Source organism: Volvox carteri (genome assembly GCF_000143455.1).
Source record: "Volvox carteri f. nagariensis unplaced genomic scaffold VOLCAscaffold_15, whole genome shotgun sequence".
Classification (NCBI taxonomy): Eukaryota; Viridiplantae; Chlorophyta; class Chlorophyceae; order Chlamydomonadales; family Volvocaceae; genus Volvox; species Volvox carteri.
This window is the reverse complement of record NW_003307558.1, coordinates 1447442-1467875: the sequence shown is the minus strand read 5'-3', so window position 1 is coordinate 1467875 and position 20434 is coordinate 1447442. Positions and strand designations below refer to the sequence as shown.

Sequence of the window (20434 nt, the reverse complement as noted above, 5' to 3'; positions counted from 1 at the left end):
AAGGGGAGGAGGAGTACGGAGGATGGATACGGCAGTACGGCAATCGGGGCAAACACCAAGCGCGTCTGTTGGTGTCCGAAAGGCGCAAAGGGAAAATATACGGCAGTAAGGCAGTACGTCATGTACGGGTGAATACGGAGCCCAGAGACAGGGGGTGTGAGCCTCTGGGCCGCTGGAAAAGCCGGCTGCTCCTCTCTCAGCCGCCACCGCCACCGCCATCTATCCAGGGAGGGTCCCCACCCCCGACCACCCGGTGAGCAAAACTAGCTGGCCGTCAAGCCCCCAGTCCACAGCAGGTCCACCCACCTACCCACACACCTAGCTGCCCGGGGGCTCAATACCGCCCGGGTGCTGCAACCCCCCCACCTGCGGCAGCCCGCCGGCCACACCAACCGCGCCTTGGGCTCCCCCTCCGCGCCCTCCGCGCCCTCCACACCAACCTCCCCCCCTCGGGGCTCCTCGCCCCCACCGCGCCTCTCCGCCGCCGCCGCCGCCGCAACCCCCCTGGGCCCCCTAGGGCCCTTGTAACGCTCGAAAGCATAGTGCCCCAGCAAGAACCCCAGGGTCGCCCGCTCCGCCGCTTCAGCAACAGCGCCGTCAGCGCCGTCAGCGCCGTCAGCGCCGCCGCTGTCCGACTGCGCAAGTCGGTAAGTCCCCCCAGGTAGCTTGGCAAGTACGGCGTACGGCCAGGGGACGGAGGAGGGGCTGGGGCCCAAACCCAGCAGCACCCGGGACAGGCCGCCCTGGAATCATGGATCGAATGACCCGTGGGTCAGTAGAAGTACATGGATCTCGGGGGACGAAGCATTTCCTCAAAAGGGGCAGCGGACGGGGAGGAGTGCTGCGGCCGCCTCTACCCCCCGCGGGGACCAGGCAAACCTCGTACAGCACATCTGGTGTGACACACACACACACACACAAACACAAAAAAAACACAAAACACACACGCCATCAGCTGTGCTGCGCACTGGTGGGCTCACGTAGCGGCAGCTACCCCCCTAGCAGAGCATATATCGTATAAATCGTATATATCGCATAAGCATATATATATGCATAAACATTGTATATGTGCATATGTATGTATATATGCATACACATATATATGCGTATGATGTGTAGGGCAGGGTTCATATCTTCGCCCGTGGCCGCTACCTGGCGAAACCCTGCCTTCCCCGGTATTTCGGGGCACCCTCATCCAGTCAACCTAGCCGACTTCTCAGTGGATCGCTCAGGTTCCGCACCCACCACCAGCATCCAACGGAATCTCCCGGGTCGACGGCGGCCCAGCTCCATTCCTGATCGACTCGCGAGTCAACTTTATCCCAGGCCACCACCGTCATCAACTAGGGGCACTATTACCTTCCACCATCGGAAGGATTTTCGACGCTGACAGGTCTCGATCCCGGAACCTCTGGGGGAGTAGTGCCTGACCTATGTATACGCACGTATATACAGATGTACATGCGCATACACGCACCTGCGGGTCCGGCAGCAGACACATCTCCCCGCTCTTAGCCGTGAACTTGCTGGTAGTGGCCCAGCAGCGATGAGGGGCCTCCAGGGAGGTAAGCAGGGGACCCAGGTCGGACTGCCGTACAGGGGTGCCGTCAGGGGAAGGGGAAGGGATGCGCCGGGCTCTGGGGCGCGGTTCAAGGAAGGCCAATGATGTGACGCGGATGAGGCGAAGGTGCGGTAAGAGACAGCGGGGGAGAGAGAACGCGGCGTCACAGAGGTCGGCGAGGTGCGGGATGCAGCGGGGCGCGGGGTCAACTGGGGTCAACTGCACACGGAAGACTGTGGCCAGCATATTGCGAGGGCGGTAAGGCAAGCTGGTCGAGAACATCTGGACGGGATCGAGATGTGCAGGACGGGTATGCCCGGAACTGGGGCGAGGGTGGGTTACAAGAGTCCATTGCCACGGCTTTTCAATCCCGATATGGTTGTGAGATTGTCGCTTCCGTGCGTGGTGGTGGGATGCCAAGGAGAGCATCTAAAAGGAGCAAATTGAACTCTGTCGCTCACCTGCGCCACTGCCTGAACCGGAATTGCAACGTTATCTCCAGATCCATCGACTAGCAGCTCGTCGTAGCGTCCGCTGCGACTAAACCAGTACGCTTGCGACGAAATGTCAGACACCGTTGAGGCCATTCCCGCGCTGCTGGCTTGCGCCACAACCTTAGATCTCGTAAAGTTTGGAGTTTGATTGATTAGGGAATTTGAAGGAGCGGAAAGCAGCAATGCTGCTTGATGTCGCGGGTAGTAATGGTTGGTTCGCGCGTTAGGCACTCGAAGGGTCGAAAGGCTTAGCGGCCGCATTACAAACAATAGGTCACCTTTTGATCATGCATTACAAACAATAGGTCACCTTTTGCGTATATACTAACAATGAGTCCGCTCCCATCTACGTGGACACTGCAGAGCGGTTTTCCAAGACGTTATTCCCAAGAAAACGAACAACGGTCGACTAGCTACCACTCTACACCGCAAGGAAAACGCGCGCTATGGTATAAGGCATAAATAATATCTGTGGTAAATTGACCTAAAATTGTTAAGTAAATCAATACGGAGGCAACAATAAATAGCCTCGCGGGTCCGAGAGTCGTTGCGGTCATAATTATTGCTATCACAGCATAGCTGCAGCAATCGCATGTAGGGCTGCTATACTAAGCCCATGATTGCACCTCGCAGCTATGGGCGCGTCAAGATGTGCCGTCCGACGTTCTATGGCGCGCAAGTAGACGTATGACATCCCTTTGCTAGCCACCAACCTCTTCCATTACCAAAACTCCAAAAGCCTGGCCCCTCCTCCCCTAACATCACAATTCACGATTCCTCAGACATTACGCGCCAACCTTAGGCTCCCGTCCTCTCCCTTAGCAAGACCCTTTCCATCTACACTAAACTACGTTGCCGGTTCTCGCCAAAGACCTCCCGCCAACCACCTGCCAAACTCAACCCCTAACCCAATGGAACCAACAGCCCGCTGATGGAGACCGCCTGTGGAGGAAGTCACCCCCGCGGACAGGCTTCCCAACAACCGCCAACCAACCGCCCACCCACCACCTCGATGAATGCAGCTGCGGTAGCAGGAACACCCACCCTCTTTGCCAGGAGGCTCGAGATAATGATGATCACCGGACGGCGTCACCATTCTCCGACGGGCCCCTGCTGTACAGAGTGCACAGTACTGGAGCGCCGGGGTTTTAGGCCACGGGTTGAAGTGCGTGTCTGTACGACAACGGCGACAGGCAAATACACATGTATGATTGAACGTCCTCAGTCGCGCCCTTAGCTGGGTTTTGGTCTCCCTGATGTGACCTCCTATACCGAATTGCTGGCGGATTGCTGGCGGCCCCCCACCGGCAAACACAAACTATCCACACGGTCCTCTCTGCCCCCAAGGTGCTGTTGCCAGGGAGCCCGCCCTTCCTTCCACATGTCCCGCCCTCCCGCCCCCCCCCTCCCGCCCGCCCCCCACTTAACGCAACTCCACATACGACCATGCGGCCCCAACGTACGCTCCCTCCCGATCTCATCCACACCACACACACCACTAAAACACACAATGCTGCTGCCGCTACTACTCTGACTGGTGTAGTTGCTCTGGATTCATCATCATCATCATCATCATCATCATCATCATCATCATCATCATCATCATCATCATCATCACCATCATCACCATCATCATCGGTTTATCGACCTCCGCGGAACATTCCGCCAGGTGTTGAGCAATGAACATAAATTGCGCAAGACCCAGATCGATTCCTCCTCAGAGCCCTCTCCTTACACCTATAGTGCGTCCCGTACACGCACAGATACATGTAAATGCACAGCGACACACGCCCTCGATTCCAATGTAGACAAACACACACGTGTGTGTGTTTCGACGTTGGTGTGGTTCCTCTTCCCCCAACACCTCCTCCCTCTCCCAATTCACTCTATTCGGACCCCATGCCGTCCTAATTACTCCCTCTCACAGCAATTGGCTGCGCTCTAGTTGAAAGGCAAGACGCCGTCGAGTCTTGGCGGCGGGCGGCGGCGGGCTGGGAGGGGGCGGCGGGCGCTTCCGGTATCCCTGCGGTGGCGGTGGCGGCGGTGGGCTGGGGGGAGGCGGATCTAGGGGCGGCGGGCTCTTTCTCTTGGGCGAACGCGGCTGAGGCGGCGGACTAGGAGACGGATTCTTGGGAGGTGATAATTTCTTGAATGGCGGTGGGCTGGTTGGCGGCGGCGGACTTGGCGGCGGCGGCGGACTTGGCGGCGGTGGGCTTGGCGGCGGCGGGCTTGGCGGCGGCGAGCTTGGCGGCGGCGGGCTTGGCGGCGGCGAGCTTGGCGGCGGCGGGCTTGGCGGCGGCGGGCTTGGCAGCAGGGGTGGGTTTGGCGGCGGCGGCTTTGGCTTGGATAGCCTGGGCGATGGCGGCCTAGGTGGTGGGGATGAAGGTGGTAGGGGTGGCGGCGGATGTGGGCTTGACGGTGGAGATGGCGATAGTGGTGAGGGTGGGGGTGAGGATGGCAGCGGTGGCGGTGAGGGTGCGTTCGGCGGAAGCTTCGGCGGCGGACGAGGGGACTTCTTCGGACTGGGCGACGGTGGCTTCCTTGGCGACGGTGGCTTCGACACGCGTGGCGGTGGCATCACCGGTGGCGGCGACGTGGGGTTTGGCGGCGGTCGCGGGCTTGGCGGCGGCGACGGCCGCGGTTGCGGCGGCGGCGGTGATGCAGGATGCGGCGGTCGCGGCCTCGTAGTTACCGACGGCGCCTGGTAGCTGCTGTCCTCGAAAAGCCAAGGCGGCGCGTAGTCCTGCACGCCGTAGTCGCTGAAGGGCGGCGGCCTAGGACGCGGCGGCAGCGGTGGCGGCGACGGCGGCGGCGCCGGCGCGGAGCAGTCTGGGTCGGCGCTATCCAGCAAGCCGTCACAGTCATTATCCAGACCATCGTGACATGACGTCTCGCGCTCCTCATTAAACCGACACAACCCCACGCGCCCGCCGCCGACGCCATGCGAAACCTGCCGTAGAACCCACCGCTCCCGCACGCAACGGTACTCCTCCCCCGTGAACACCGACGCCACGTGACGCGTGCGCAGCGCCGACGTCTGGCTGGGGCCGTCCCAGTAATACACGTTTGTGGAGTACAAATACGACTCCGGAATGGCGGCGTCGTACCGGCCGCTGTCAATCCTGTACGATATGTAATACGACACTGGCAAGCTTTGGTCGCGCCGACCTGCCGTTGTCCAGTCCGGCTGCAACCACAATATGTGGGCGTCGGCGGCGGACTGCGACGGCAAGTTGAAGTACAGAAACACCCCCACTGGCATCGTCGCCGCCGTCAGCACTGCCAACGGGGCACCCCACCCTAGCTGCCAGTTATGCGGCGCGTTATGGCACCGCACAGCACAGCAGCCGCCCATCACGCTGCTCCAGTCGCAGTACTCGCAACCGTTGCTGCCGTTGGCGTGGTGGAGGTACAAATTGTGCCCAAGCTCGTGCATAAACGCCATCACGTCGCCCACGCTCTCGCCCTGCACCCAGGCCATGGAGGAGATATACGAACCGTCGGCGCCCTTCTCCACGGGGCCCAAGGTCCCCAGTCCGATCCAGGGACAACCGGCGTCGGACGTGAACTTTTGCGGCAGCACCGCCACTCTGTGGCGGTAGCGGGAGACGTCGATGTCGCCGTCCAGGTGCCGCTGAGCCCAGGTCTGCCAGCCCCAGGCGTCTCGGTAGCTGCACGAACTGCTGCTGAAGCGGTAGGAGCCGTTGTAGTTGCACGGCACGTGTACGGGACCAACCACCAGGCTGTTGCTGCGGCTCATGGAGGCCCTGAGCGGGGGATGAAGGGTAAAGGGAGGGGGGCGATACGCAGTATGGAATCTGTGTGTGTGGGGGGGGGAGAGAGAGGTTGAGTAAAGGGAGGGGGAGGGGGAGAGGGAGGGAAAAACGAACCACGAACGAGTTAAGCTGCTGCCAGGGGGGAAGCTGCTAGAGGGGGGGAGTATTTAGGGGTTAATGGTCTTAAGAGGATTGGATTGGGCTCTTTAGTGGGGTGATGATCTGTTGGGGAAGTTCTGTGGGAGGAGGGAATGCGGGGCCCCGTAGCGCGAGTCAAAGATGAGGGGAGGGAGCGGCGGAGGAGGACGAGACCCGGTGAACAGCCGGTCAGCAGGAGCAGTCCGCCAAATCCCACCTAAGGAAATCCCATGTAGGAGGCCAGACAGCGGGGAATCATAACCCCGATCTGGCCGCCCACCCACCTTTGAGGGGATGTGCACCCCTCCAACACAGCACACCCATCCACCTCCGCACCCCCTAGGGGAAACCCGGCTGCCCGTCCACACACAAATCGACAACATAGCTATCGGCACCCCGGCTCCGTGCAACTCCAAAAGGTGTAAACTCTACAAGATTTCCCTTCACATGCATCATCTCACACATACATACATATATACATACATACCATGCGGCTTTGGCCTGGTGGACTCAGGACCGCATACCGGTTTCATCCCCAACGACCGCGTCCCTCCGCACCTCCCAGCCGCAGCCCGCCCCGTTCCTCCGCCACTTACTTGCCTCGGCTGCACTCGTAGTAATAGCCCTCCAATGTGAGGCTGGCACTGCCCGGACCCGCGAACAGGACGCGCTCCAGCTCCTGGGGGGGGTGAGCAGGGCGTGGAGGGTTTCGTGTGGCCTGGAACGCCCTGGAACTCAGGCTCTATTGACAGCCCAAAGTCCACCCCTTTCCTCCCCATCGGACAGCTACAAGGCTGATAGGGCCTGGCCTGGACAGGCCGTTGTTAGCACCCCAAGGATTAGCACTCCAGTTGGCTGATTAGTCCCCACCTCTGAAGCCCTGTCCGATGTGGTTCCCGTGCTCCCATTCAAGCCACCCTTTCCATTTCATCCTCAGCAAAAACCTCTGCACTTCCCCCTCGGCGTTTTATTCCAGGCATGCTCGCCTTCCGCCTTATCGCGGGGAACGGCCGGCCCCCACCTGCTTCGTGACGGCAGGTCCGTAGTCGCAGACGCTTAGAATCATGAATAACACCGGTACCTCCGTCACCACTCGCGTGAAGGTCAGAGACGCCGCCAGCGCTGCCGCCATGGCTGGCTTGATAGGGCCATCGGACGGCGCAACAATTGCGCTGCTACTCATACTCACCAACGCAGCCGTCTGGACCTGCCCTGCAAACGCTGCCGCAGTGGCGGCGGCGCGGGCGGCTGCTGCTGCAGCTTCCGCCGCATTGGCGGCGGCTGCCGCCGCCACCGAGCCGGCGTCCACCGCCGCCGCTGTGAAAGAGCGCGACACGATAACAGTTTCGGGGGGCGCTACCGCAATGAACTCCACCTGGATTCGGTCAAGGGATGTGAGCCGGCCACTGACGATGACCCGCTCGCCGGATGCAAGCGTGCCGTGTACGACACCGGGGGGCATGTCGAGGTCGTACAGCATAAGGCTTTCAGGCTGGTGGAGGAAGTAGATCATGTCGCTGCCCCCATCAACGGCTCCGGAGACAGGGCTGTCGGGCATGTCGCTGGACAAGATGGTCAGGGTACCTACGAGGCGGAAGGAGAGTTTGCGTGGGAATTTGGACGGCAAAAATTTGGCAGCGGGAGGCATGCGGGGATGGGGAGATGAAAATTTGACGGCGGCGGGCGGGCTGTGGAGTCTGTCCTTGCTTCTGTCTTTGCTTCGATGGACTGCGTTCCCAGGCTCACCCTCGAAACTTTGCGGGCTATCCCTCGCTGCTGCAGCCGCTGATAGTCGTAAGGATACGAACGTCACGAACATGCAAGCAAGAATGCTTGCTTTTGCGCGAAGCTGCCGCTGCCGCGTGGTGTCGCAGCGGCAGCAGCATTGATTGGCCGGCATTGCCAGTTGGACAGAGTTGATATAATGAGCGAGCGGTGCGCTCAATAACGGTGTGTTACAAGACGTTCAGTCGTTAACATAGCCGCCTTTGCGAAGGAAGAGCCCTTGCTGGATAAACCTGTGACCGGTCACAAATCAGCCACCTTCACCGTAGCCATAAAACTATAGCCGGAACGTCCTACTAATTTAAGTGAGATTTCGTTAAACGCGGACAATCTCAAATTGCGGAGGTTAAACCTAAGCCGTCGCTGACAGCAAACCTCGCTCGTTACAAGATATTTGTATACATGCCATTCAGTATTTTAAGAAGGCTGCAAAGTGTCGTCGTTCCGCCGTTTGGTCAACAATATGTGTTCACGGTCTATACGATATCGCTACAGCCCGGCAGCAAAACGGCCAACAGATGACCAAAACGGGGCGTCGCTGGAAACATTCGGAAGGTATCTATACGATCCTCGCGCTGGACGTTGCAGCCCCTAAACTACTTCCTATCTAGCGTTCTGCTCGTGCATACGTTCACACGCTCTGCGCCAGACCCTTACCACCGCTATATCAAAACTCCCAACTATTGATGCAGCGTATATGTGCACGTTTATTGCAGCGCGGGATGCCAACATTCATCAGGAACTAGTGTTCCTCAAGTCGTTCAACCAATTGAAAACGTGGGGTTAGCCAACCCAAAACAGGGTCTGGATTCTCCTCCACCCGAGGAGGTAGATTCTATTACGAGAAAAATATAAAACCTCTTGGCTCTTCGGAACCCTGAGGCCACAGCTCTGGAGCTCTAAATGGCATCTCTACGATTTCTATGTCTTCCCACCATTTGCGACTGCCGACCCCTTCCCGCCCTTTGACTTCTTCTTCTTGCTGCTCGACTTGCTACCGGATGGTGGGGATGCCGCCAATGGTTGCGCTCTCCCCGCGGCAACCGGCGTCACTGGCGTTGTAGCTGCAGGCGCTGCGGCCACACCGCTGCTGGAACTAGCATTAAAGCTGCTGCCAGGCACAAACGGCTTGGCTGCGGGTGACAAGCCCGATGACGAGGCCAAGAGAGTTGCTGCTTGAGTTGTTGGAGGGCGAGGAGCAGCCTCGGCTGCAGCGGGCACCGCAGGCGCCTCTGCAACCTCCTCGGCAGACGCGTCGTCCTCCTCATCATTCTCATCCACCGTGGCTGGCGCCGCCAGTGCTTCTGCGGCCGCTGGCGCAGCCTCCACCTCCTCCGCCTCTGTGGCCGGGTCCGCTTCTGGCTCAGGCGTCGACGGTGCCCCTTCCGCCTTGGCTGCTTGCGGCTGCTGAACATGTGCTGGGACAACGTATGTCCCCGGGTTATCGTATACAAGCTCCATAGTCTCATGGCGTACCACTTTAAAGCCCCTGCAACAACCCAAACACCAACATGAGAAATGGCATAAGAAGCCTTCCGCCCCCTTAAGGTCACTGGCCTCGCAGATAAGCCCAAGAACTCAATGTCTTCCCCACACAACCATTGCACAAAGCAGCTCATACGTCACTCCTCCGGTTCGGCCCGATTAACAAACCCCCGCCTTTCTAACCGCACCAGCAGCGCCCACGGCAGCACCAGCCACCCTAACCCAGCCACCCTTACCCAGCCACCCTAACCCAGCCACCCTAACCCAGCCACCCTAACCCAGCCACCCTAACCCAGCCACCCTTACCCAGCCACCCTAACCCAGCCACCCTAACCCAGCCACCCTAACCCAGCCACCCTAACCCAGCCACCCTAACCCAGCCACCCTAACCCAGCCACCCTAACCCAGCCACCCTTACCCAGCCACCCTAACCCAGCCACCCTAACCCAGCCACCCTAACCCAGCCACCCTAACCCAGCCACCCTAACCCAGCCACCCTTACCCAGCCACCCTAACCCAGCCACCCTAACCCAGCCACCCTAACCCAGCCACCCTAACCCAGCCACCCTAACCCAGCCACCCTAACCCAGCCACCCTAACCCAGCCACCCTAACCCAGCCACCCTAACCCAGCCACCCTAACCCAGCCACCCTAACCCAGCCACCCTAACCCAGCCACCCTAACCCAGCCACCCTTACCCAGCCACCCTAACCCAGCCACCCTAACCCAGCCACCCTAACCCAGCCACCCTAACCCAGCCACCCTAACCCAGCCACCCTAACCCAGCCACCCTAACCCAGCCACCCTAACCCAGCCACCCTAACCCAGCCACCCTAACCCAGCCACCCTAACCCAGCCACCCTAACCCAGCCACCCTAACCCAGCCACCCAACCCGGCCCCACCGTATGCGCTCCTCCTCGCTGGCCGGCTCTCCCTCCGCCAGTGGCTCCCAGCTCCAGCCCCTGTTGTCCACCTGCAGGGGCCCAAGCTCCACCACTGCCCCAGCCACCGCCCGCACCACCAGGGCACCCACAACCACCAGAGGGCCGCGTACTGAGATGTCAGGGCCGTCCAGCACCAGCACTGACCCAGGGGTCAGGGAGATAGAGCCGGGAGCTACCTTGGACTGCGGGGTGTGCGGGCGCCGGCGTGCGGGAGGGGCCGGGTAAGGGGAGACCGGCTAGGAGCAAGGTGCAGTGGACTCGCGAAACAACGGGAAAGGGAGACGGTCCAGGGAAAAGAGAGGAGAGAGAGTGTAAAGCAGTGGAAATGTTGTTTGGGACAGCAAACGGCATTTGACCGAAGATGCCCAAGAGAGGGGACAGAGAAGCCCAATGAGGATAACTCTCTAGGGACATGTGCCCAATCGTGCTGCCTTGACTGTCTTCATCCAACACCAAAACAACGACATCGTTATACCAGCCCACAGACCCCGCGGCGTCCGCTCCGTCTCCGTGTCAAAGGTCCATCCATGATATCTCACAACAGCCACCGCATGGACCACCCAACGCAGCCAGTCATCAGTAAATCCCCAGCTACACCCCTTCCTATCACTCTCCCCCGCCCCACCTTGAGCTCCCCCAGCGAGGGCGCAAATGCGGGTGACAGCACCACCCGGGGGTAGAGCTCCGTGGTGATGCCGTTGAAGGTGGCGGTCTGCAGCGGGGAGGGCACCACCAGGCCCGCTGCCTCAGCCAGGGATAGACAGTTGGCCTTGTAGATGTCCAGCTCGCCTGCGGGTAGGGATTGGGAGCCGCGCACGTGTGGCGGTGTGGGAAGCAACTGGTTATGGCGGAATAAACTTCAACCGAAGGAATTCTAATGACAAGGCAGCTGGTCATAAGATTCCCCATGACAGATGCAGTCAGGGAGTGGGATGGCATTTATCAAGGATTTGGAAATACAGCAGTCCCCTTCTTGACCCTGCCGCGACAGAAGCCGAAAGCGGGGAATACAAATGGCCTGCGCAAGCGTGCATGGGTGTCCAGCATATATCAAGGATTTAGGACGGGGCTGGTGCACGATGGTGAAGGGGGTTCATGAGGGGTTGAGCTACATCCGTGACCACATACCAGCCCCTCAGTAAGAAACGATACGCAAACGGCCGTACGGTAACAATACGTGACGCAAGCAGCACATTAAAAGCTTATCCACGCCGGGCGTGTTACACGAGGGCCCAAGTACACACAGACCACGTCCACCACCCATACCCTGACGCAACCGCATCAATCCCGAAATCCGCCGCTCCACATACCCGTAGTGGCGCTGTGGGTGGGGTTGCCCTCCCTGAACTTGGCAGCCGCATCCGCAGGGGAGTTTTTGACAGGGGAGTAGCTGGCCCACACCTGCGGGGGCAGGAGCGACAGGTTGGGAGTCATATGACGCAAGACAAAAGGTCGGCTGCCGACTTCCAAAAAGCCGCAACTGCCGGAGTCCACAGCGGGAGTCCAAAGCGGCAGGTGGGGTGGGAGAGGAAGCAAAGTGGCAGACGGGTAGGGGTGCTAGGATTGGGAGAGCGTAGGAGCAGATGCGCAGACGTGCAGGACAATGCCATCCCCCCCAAGGAAAGGACACCTATTCCCCCTTTTAATGCTGCTAAGCTCAACAACCCCACAAGAGTGACGATATAGCCGTCGCTCACGTCACCCCCAAGGAGCACCCCTCCCCGCCAAGCGGTGCCCCATTGCCCACCTAGCATCCGCACCTGCTTGATGGTGGTGAACCCCACCTTGGCGGTCGGGGGTAGCGCCTTGGGGTAGTCCTGTGGGAGCGCGGAGCGCGGGGAGGTTGGGGATTCTGGTTGGAGATCGGTCCCGGAAGATGTGAAAAAGGGATGTGAAATGCGTGTATGGCGAGCTACAGGGAGCTACAAAAAACACATATTGCGGGTTTTGCGTTTTGATTCTGCCAATCATACCAATGGCCGGAATAATCGGCGTCGACACGTTCCTCCCGCGGTGATCGAGGAATCGGAAGATCGCCGTGCGCTGGCGATGTTACATTGCCATGCGTCGTCGTTCCCCTGATCCCAATATTACTTCAACAAACTTCAAAAACGCCCGGTTGGCAGCCACCGACCCCGTCTCCTTATAGCCATTCGCATGCAGGCCGTGTCCACACGGTTAGGCCTCCTCTTTCCTAGTCCACATGCCGTACCGTTCCAAACCCTACGCCCGCATCCCCACCTGCATCATGCACTCCAGGCGGGTGCTGCTCTTGAACGCGGTCTTGGTGGCGTCCTTGTACTTCGGGTTCACGAACTCCGAGATGACCCCACCGGTGGCGGCCAGCTGGGGCACGTAGGACGAGAGCTTCAGGACCAGCTGGTTGATGTTCCCGGGAAAGGGCGAGTAGCCTGGGCGGGAGCAGGGGTCAGAGACCGGAGGGTGTGGTGTGAACTAAAAGGAGCCCCCAGTTCCTCTCAGACGTTCCGAGGTGGGGAGCCTTGAGAAAGGACGGGAAAGGTGTGGTGAGGTGCGGCAGGGGGCGAATACGACGTGCAATGGAGGGGGCAGTCAGGAGTACTTGATGGTTATTAGATATATTACGCTCTTGCTCACCCGATTCGTCGTTGACATCTCCCTCCTTGCTAATGGTGCTCCGCAGCAGCGGGTCGAGCTGGTTGTACTCCACGTTAATGGTCAGAGGTGCGGAGCCATCAGGCCTGGTGAGGCGGGCAATGGCGCCGATGGCCTCCCGTGCCTTGCGCGGCACCGCCAAGCTGTTCATGTCAAAGTCGTTGCGGGCAGACACACCCAGGGCGGCCAGCAGCGCGCGGAACACAAGCGCGTTGGTATCCTAGGGATCGGGCGTTGGGAGAAGAGGGAATTGTCATAAGCAGGACACCGCAGAAACAGCACTGCTGATGTGCAGTACAGTGTGGAGGGGAGGGGAGAGGGCCGACCGGGACGCGTCAGGGCAGGACAAGCCCCCTGATTCGAGCGAGCGGGAAGACGATTGGGCTTACGAGCGGATGACAATGTGGGGAATTAAGTGCCTTGGCTCCAGTTGCTAAGTCCAGAGCCAAGCACATAACGGGCCAAGCGCGGGTGCTCACCCAGTCAGTATCAGCCAGCCGAACCCCCCCCCTTCTCACACACACACACCTGGAAGAAGCAAACCCACTTAAGTCCCGACTGCAGCCACTGCGCCGCCAGTCCCGATTTGGCCAGCAGCATGTGAACGTCACCATGCCCATGTGGCTTGGTCTGCACCGCGAACCTGTCGGCCGGCTCCAAAGCCAGGTGGGCGGCGTTGTCAATCATGCAGGCCACCTTCTCCTGCTTGAGCAACGTAATCTGCAACCAAGATCAGAGCCAGTGTCGGGTTCGGTTCGGTTCGGTTCGGTTCGTGAGGAAGTCCAATTTGAGGACGACACGAGAAAGTGGCCGTCGAGACACTGTCCGGCCGTCCAGCTCCTTTCCCTCTCCCTTCCCTTCTCACACAGGCTGTCGGTTGTGCCGTTTGCTCATGGGCCATTCTTCCCTATCTCTCGCCTATCGTCCACACCTGCCACTACCCGCCCAAACCGTTTGCGCAGATCACAACGCCGCTTTGGTTACCGAAGGTTGGGTGTAGATGGGTGGGCGATCCACATGCGCCATTTTCAGCTCGCGGCTCACGCCGCGTCCGAATGCACTCCCTTTCGTTTTTTTTCCCCCGGGTTGTTGGCTTCGCCATTCCGCTCAAGCGAATCTCTCATGTTAGCCGGGAGTAAGAAAGTGCTGCGGTCCCCACACGCCTGGCCCCCTCCCGCCGTCCCACAGGCGTGACGTCCTGGGAAAGCAGGACCTCCGAATCCGTTCCGCCTCCATCCCAACTCTTCCCCGAAGGCGCCTATCCCCCCACCTGGTCCTCCTCCATCCCAAAGTACTTGTTCCTCCTCAGCAGCTCCAGCGTGCGGCCGTGAGTGTCGTCCGAGGTCATGATGGCAAGTGGCAGGCGCCGCCCACCCGCCGACCTGGCCTGCAACGCCAAAATGGAGGAGATGTACAGACCCAGGAAGGGGGTGCACGTGGCAGACTCGCAGGGAAGAGCCACTTTAATGCCTGAGAGGGAAGGGAAGAAAGTAAGGAAAGGACGGCAGGTGAACAAGTTAGCAGGAGATAAGGAAGACTGCAGTTTAGCCTAGCAAGGCTAGGTTATCGTATCATTACTCGTAGTAGGGGTAAGCGACACTGCTTCCCCCTGGTCCTCCCTCCGTGGACCGCCTGTCCAACTGCCGCAGATTCTCTCTCCTAAATGTTACTACCCAACTTGACATGGCCACCCTCCCTTTTTTGGGCGCCCCCCCCTTCCCTCCGCTGCCACCCACGGTCGGCTCCGCCGGTCACCATCAACATCATGCGTCAAATCATGTGCGTGGCCTCGCCAGGTGCCCTGCCTGCTCCCAGCCCCTAGCAGCCAGCAGCGGCGCCCTGCAAGCGGTTTCAGCCGACAACCGCTCCCTCCTCCTTTCGTCCTTCCATCCTCGCCTTCATCCAGGCTCTCGCACTGCCTCTCCTCAACACCCCACCTTGATTCCGTCCTCTTCCCCCGACCTCCCGAATCATTCATGATCCCACCTCCGCACCGGCTCACCAGAGTACCCTAGCCGCTCGCCCAGGCCCCCTGCCACTAGCACGAACGCCGCCTGTCCCGCTTCCCGCAGGCCCTCGCCCTCAAGGGCCATGAACTCGGGAGAGGCGAAGTCCAGGGTGGCGCCCGTTGGGACGGACGGGATGTAGCCCTCGAACGAGTTAACACCTGGGATGTCGGGCAGGTTACCGGCAGCAGATCGAGTGGGTGATAATCACAGAGCTTGGCTAGCAATGCCGATTTCTTACCCACAGACCCCTTCACCACCCCACCTCCGTCGCCTGGCAATTCCGCCCATTGACAACAGCCACTTCAGCACATACAGCGAGACGCTTCCCCTCCACTCCTCACCATCTCTGGAGTCCTGCAACAGCTTCCTGGCGTTACTCACGTACGCCGCAAGGCCCCCGTGGTAGCTGGCGTCCAGCAACAGCAGCTGTGCCAGCAGCCGCCGCTTACCCTCATCATCGATGCCTGCGTGAGAGCGGGCAGTGGGGTAAGCAGCAGGCTAGGGAGGAGCAGGTTCAAGACAAGTCAGAAGATGGTGGGAAGGCATAGGATATCAGGCCGCAGAACCCAGACCCTCCTCCGCCTGCGGATCTGTCAGCAATGTGAATCAGGACCCTGAAAGCCACTCTTTCCCTCTGTTCCTCTATTTCCGGGTCCCGGTATTCCTCTTTCCATTAGTTCTTTCTCCATGTTTCCTACCCAAATGTATCCCAGATCCTCAACCCCGTCAAACCCCCCTAGCGCCTGATTAATGACTTCAGGTGTTTTCCCGGAACGCGGCACAATAGGCCGAGTAGCGCGTCCTATGTATGACCGACTGTCACGCCATACCGTAGCTTTCTTTGGCCCATACAGCACAGCAGTACTTGGAAGTGTGACCTGGACGAAATGAATGATTAGGTGGCTTCCATTGACCTTCTCCCATGGCCCTTCCTCTCTCCCCCCCTCCCTCCACCCCAGCTGCGCTTCCCTTTATAATCGGCCATACATTCATTCCATGCGAACATAGAGGGAGCATGCCAGAGGTGCCTCAGAGAGTATGCAGTTCAGTCCTGGCCCCATGCCAATCAGCAGCGGGGCACCTCCTGGATTGCTCAGAGTGCCTTTGTTCCTTTCCTGACTCGGCCCCTCACCTAGCTCTGGCCAACCCTCAAAGAGGTGCGCCTGGTCCAGGTCCAGCAGCTGGGAGACCAGGGCCCGATCCTGATGCAAAGCGGATGAGGTGGAAAAGAAAGAAAGAAATGTGGCAACTTCATCGAAAACACTTTTAGTAGCCCGATGGTCCCGGTGGCGAAGAACGGGATGAAAGAAGGGAAGACGTGGAGCAATGCATGCAAAATAAGTCAAGTACAGGGCTCTAGCAAAACATCAAGGATAACCGATAGGAGGGAAGCCCAGAGATTCTCCAAGAGGAGGGCAAAGAGGATAGGAAGGTGATGCGAGGAACCCGAGGATATGGCGCCGCCAGGTTGGAAGGAGGATGAGTGGCTGTGCAATAGCAAGGAAGATGAGTTGCAGGAGACGACGATGCGGAAAGAGGTACAGTGGAATGAGGGGTACCGAGTTTTGCGAGAGAAGCGGGGTCGGGGAATTCGTGGGGGGGAGGGGCAAGGTAGTACAAAACGACGGTGAGATTAGGCGCAAAGCGCGGAAGCAACAGGGGGGCAGCTCGTGTTCGACGCGCACGCACCAGCGCGCTTCGCTCGCCGTAACAGAAGGTGAACCCATTTGGTCTTGAAGCATCACTGTAGCGTCGTAAAAGTATCAGCGGATGGATGAAAGTTTCTGCTGCTGCATGAAGGGAGCGCAGTCCAAGCGCTAGCAGGCAGAAAGCAGCAGCGGCGTTGAGGTAACCGAGACTCTGGCCATCCGTTGCTAACCCAAATCCCGCACGAACCTGCTCGTTAAGTAGAGCCGCATTTCCCTTCAGGACAGCTGCAACGTTGTCCGTGGGTGTCGTATCAGAGGCGATAGCCTCTGTTGGCGTGTCCCGCGTCACGGATAGTGCTGGGATCTCCACAGTGGAAGGACTCGCTTCATCGCTGGCAGTAATGCCTTCCGGTTTGTACTTGCTGCACAAGGAAACGATCGAACGGTAACACGATATCGTTCGAACAATCGACCCATTGGCTTTAGATCAGCAATTACTTACTTCCTTAACTGGTAGGCGATGTAACCAATGCCACCGCCCACTGCAACCGTCGCGCCGACACCTGCGACCAGGGCATTCGCAGCAGCTCGATAGCTTTAAATCCCCGCCAGCTATAGCTGAGTTAAGTTCCTCACCAAATAGTATAGCGCCTTTGCGCACCATTTGCAAGCATGCAATAAAGTGGTTAGGGAAGGTTGCCGAGACGGGGGACAAAGAAGTCAAGGCCGTGCCAGATAACTATTTTTGATCTTTGAATCAGACATCGTGCTACAGTTAGAAATCATAATTGATATTCTTGATCGCTCTTCTATTTGATGGTGATGCATGCAGTGATGCACGGCATCGGCTCCACCTTTCTATCTGCTTCCGACCCGTTAAAAGTGTTGAAACAGTTCGCTCGCACTGTTTTGTTGAGTAGGTCGTTAGTGTGCGATTTGTTGTAACGAACGCGCGATGGTTTGGCAGAGGACGTAACATAAGGACAGCTAATATCGCTCACCGGAGAGCTATCACCATGCAGATTATACTTAAAGTTTGCTGGTTAGCTCCTATTCTCCAGACGTGAGCCATGCGAACCAGCTACGGTCCCAGGGCTGTCTTTCCGCTCCTTGTCGGGGCGTCCCTGGCCGTGCTGCTCGCTTTGGTGGATGGAAACGTGGATCATGCAGCCCTCCTGATGAAATGTTCCGAAAGGCAGGACTGCCTTACCAAGCGAACAGTCTGGGAACACTTTACCAGTGACCTACCCAGCTGCTTGGTCAATGCACGTGTATGGTGGTCCAGCAAGTCCCTGGGGATACCCGTGACGCTGGTAACGCAGCTATCAGCAGAACGGCTGGACCAGCTCAAAGCGCAGTGCGCCACATGGGGGGGCCCGTTGGCGGCAGCCCTCTACGTACCGCTCCACAACCCCTCGGCGACTGAGCTGTTGGAAACCTCTCGACAGAAACTCGAAGCCATGATCGCGCACGCAGACGAACTCTTCCGCAACTCGGAAAATAATAACAACGGGCATGGCTGCCAGCTGCGCCTCGCCCTTATATACGAGCTCTTTGCAGATCCACGCGCACAAATTTTGTACCCTGTCAATAGCCTGCGTAACTACGCGCGACTGATGGCAGACACGGACCTTATCGCTAACATTGACGTGGACATGGTGCCGTCACTTTCCATCTCCACAGCTCTAGCCGAACCGCAAACCCTAGCTGAGTACACTCGCGCCTGCCGCAGTGGTGCCGTGTACGTGCTGCCCGCCTTTGAAACGCACTGCGGGGGCACTTCGTACGCTGACTCTGTTGCTGTGGACGGCAAGAAGGCGGTGATACAGGGAATCAAGAGGTGTGTCCGCCGCATGCGGCCCAAGGCACCCTTCAGCCACAACTCCACTAAGTATGAACGATGGTTTGCGACGGATGAGGCGTACTCGATTACCTACGGGCCGCTCTTCGAGCCCTGGTTTATAAGCTGGCGTTGGGGCACGCTATGGTATGATTACAGGTGCGGCCGTTGGTACCGTGCGCAACGTGGCGACTGTTTGCCGAGCAAGATGGGCTCCTGCCGCCCCATGTGGTGAAATCGCCGCCGCTCAGGAGATTGCGGCCCTTCCTTGTGAACACATGGGTTGACATACCTTTTGTTTGCGATATCGTGTTGAGGTTGTAGCGTCCTGTCAGATCAGATCCTCGTTGGAGTTGTTACATCATATCGCTGAAACTTCCAGACTTGCTGTAAGCATTTACATTCCTTAAGTCCCAAGCTCCATGCCTTACCCCTCATCTTTCTTTGGCGCCAGGTATCGAGGCTACGGGAAGAACAAGATCGTGCAAGCAGCCGCCATGAACGCCACGGGCGCGATTTGGCTCGTGTCGCCTCACGGCTTCTTGGTACACCGTCCCCACACGGAGAGCCGCGCGCGCAAGGACTTCCTGCGCGCCAAGTTTAGCCGCAAGGACATGCAGGCTCTGCGTGGCACGGTGTACGAGCACGTGGAGTCGCTGTGGGAAGAGACCAAGGCAGAGTTTGCTGATGGCAAGTACGTGGCGCGAGTGGAACGTGACTTCCAGGTCTGCCTGGGGTCGCTGCCTTGGTGGCAATCCAGTGGTGGGGGGTGAGGAATGAAGGAGTGAACGGAGGAGGACGGGTGATGTGCTTTCGTGCGGGTGTAGTGATGTGATATGATGCTACAGCTCGACATGGGAAGAGGGCCCAAAGAGTTCAGGCCTTCCTCCCGATGTGCGGGCGACTGGATTTGGGTTTGAAGGGTGCTGCTGGGCATCCGTTATGTAGTGGAGTGGTACATGCCAGGCCGGGCTATCTGAGTGGGGTCCTGAGGCCTGGGGCAGGCGGCCCGCACCGACCACCTGGGCTCTGGTAAATAACTGGCTATAATACATGTCATGCGTCTGTGTGCCGCAAATACGTTCCCCATAGTGGTTTTACCCCCGAACCCTACTCAGCTCAGTCGTCGAGCACTTGGCTGTTAACTTTCAAGTCAGCTCTAAAAACCAACAAAATAATGCAATTCTTGGACGCTTGGAGTCGTGGGGTCGTAGCTCAAATGGTAGAGCGCCCGCTTAGCATGCGTAGCTAAGCGCCGCATACAGTGTGCGGGAGGCAGGGGGTTCGATGCCCTCCGACTCCAGGGCGACGCCTTTTGGCTTCTTCATGTCCCAGCATCATGTCCTTTTTTACAGGACCATGAAAAATTTCAACTGTACATGTAAGGACTAGCTCGTCATCTTTCCACCTCAGCAACACCCTACACGGCGAGGTACCCTGCCTGCAAGTTTTGCTACAACCTGCAGCACCTAGGCTACATATATAGGGGAAAATACCATGGGCAAACATGCCTTGCTTGCTGTTTCTCCTCAGCCTCCGAGCAACGCCACTTGAAACGACAACCGTGATCGGAGTCGTCCTAGGGCTGGTTTAGGTTGTGATGCAGTACTTGTCTATATGTCTTTTCACTCGCGAACGTGCGAGCGACGGCCGTCTAGGTTTATCAAAATTTCCAGTCAGTTCGTGCTCAAAGCATCCTCCGTCCTTCGTTCTGTCCATGGAGGAGCTCCCTGACCTCATCACCTTTAACACTCGTGCACGACCAGTGCCACAAGGACCTCTGTCAGGACGCAATCAGTGCGCTTCAGCTCCGGGTATCCATAAACAAACCCAAGGGAGACTTTACCCTAAGGGTATTCGACCAAACATGGCAGCCCTTGAAGTCCAGGACGTCTGAGGCTTTCATGCGACTGCCTGAGAAGTGCATGTTCATGCTGTCTATGAGCTTATGCGACAAGAATATCACGCAGCTCAACATGATGCGGCCAAGCTGAAACCCTGAACCATTGAAACCACCAGCCGTCTGATGTTGCCCTACTGTTGTGTCGGGCATCATGGGCCCCTGAATGGTCTGGGCAACACATCATTGGGTGAGATCATGCCACCGAGGATACTTTG

At 58.6% G+C, this 20434-nt stretch overlaps 3 protein-coding genes across 3 annotated transcripts in view; 1 reads left to right on the top strand and 2 right to left on the bottom strand.

Annotated features, from left to right (window-relative positions):
- Positions 1-2148, bottom strand: part of VOLCADRAFT_90142 (uncharacterized protein) — a gene marked incomplete at both ends in the record, with an annotated part of 5577 nt that extends 3429 nt beyond the window's left edge. Inside the window, 3 exons of the mRNA XM_002949619.1 lie at positions 367-743; positions 1478-1588; positions 2023-2148. Coding sequence (XP_002949665.1) covers positions 367-743; positions 1478-1588; positions 2023-2148 — 614 coding nt within the window. The remainder of the gene's footprint in view (positions 1-366; positions 744-1477; positions 1589-2022) is intronic.
- Positions 2149-5953: 3805 nt separating this feature from the next.
- VOLCADRAFT_120799 (uncharacterized protein) lies at positions 5954-17150 on the bottom strand (the record flags this gene model as incomplete). The annotated part of the gene is made up of 17 exons (XM_002949618.1): positions 5954-6648; positions 6991-7553; positions 8690-9243; positions 10143-10366; positions 10810-10973; positions 11495-11585; positions 11945-12001; positions 12426-12595; positions 12801-13038; positions 13347-13538; positions 14089-14288; positions 14821-14985; positions 15169-15291; positions 15960-16029; positions 16724-16898; positions 16979-17039; positions 17138-17150. The coding sequence occupies 17 exons, from the start codon at positions 17148-17150 to the stop codon at positions 6562-6564; spliced, it is 3147 nt and encodes a 1048-aa protein (XP_002949664.1). The 3' UTR covers positions 5954-6561.
- Positions 17151-17369: 219 nt separating this feature from the next.
- On the top strand, positions 17370-19714 carry VOLCADRAFT_80793 (uncharacterized protein). The gene is made up of 2 exons (XM_002949726.1): positions 17370-18475; positions 18771-19714. The coding sequence occupies exons 1-2, from the start codon at positions 17547-17549 to the stop codon at positions 19087-19089; spliced, it is 1248 nt and encodes a 415-aa protein (XP_002949772.1). The 5' UTR covers positions 17370-17546; the 3' UTR covers positions 19090-19714.
- Positions 19715-20434: the final 720 nt, after the last annotated feature.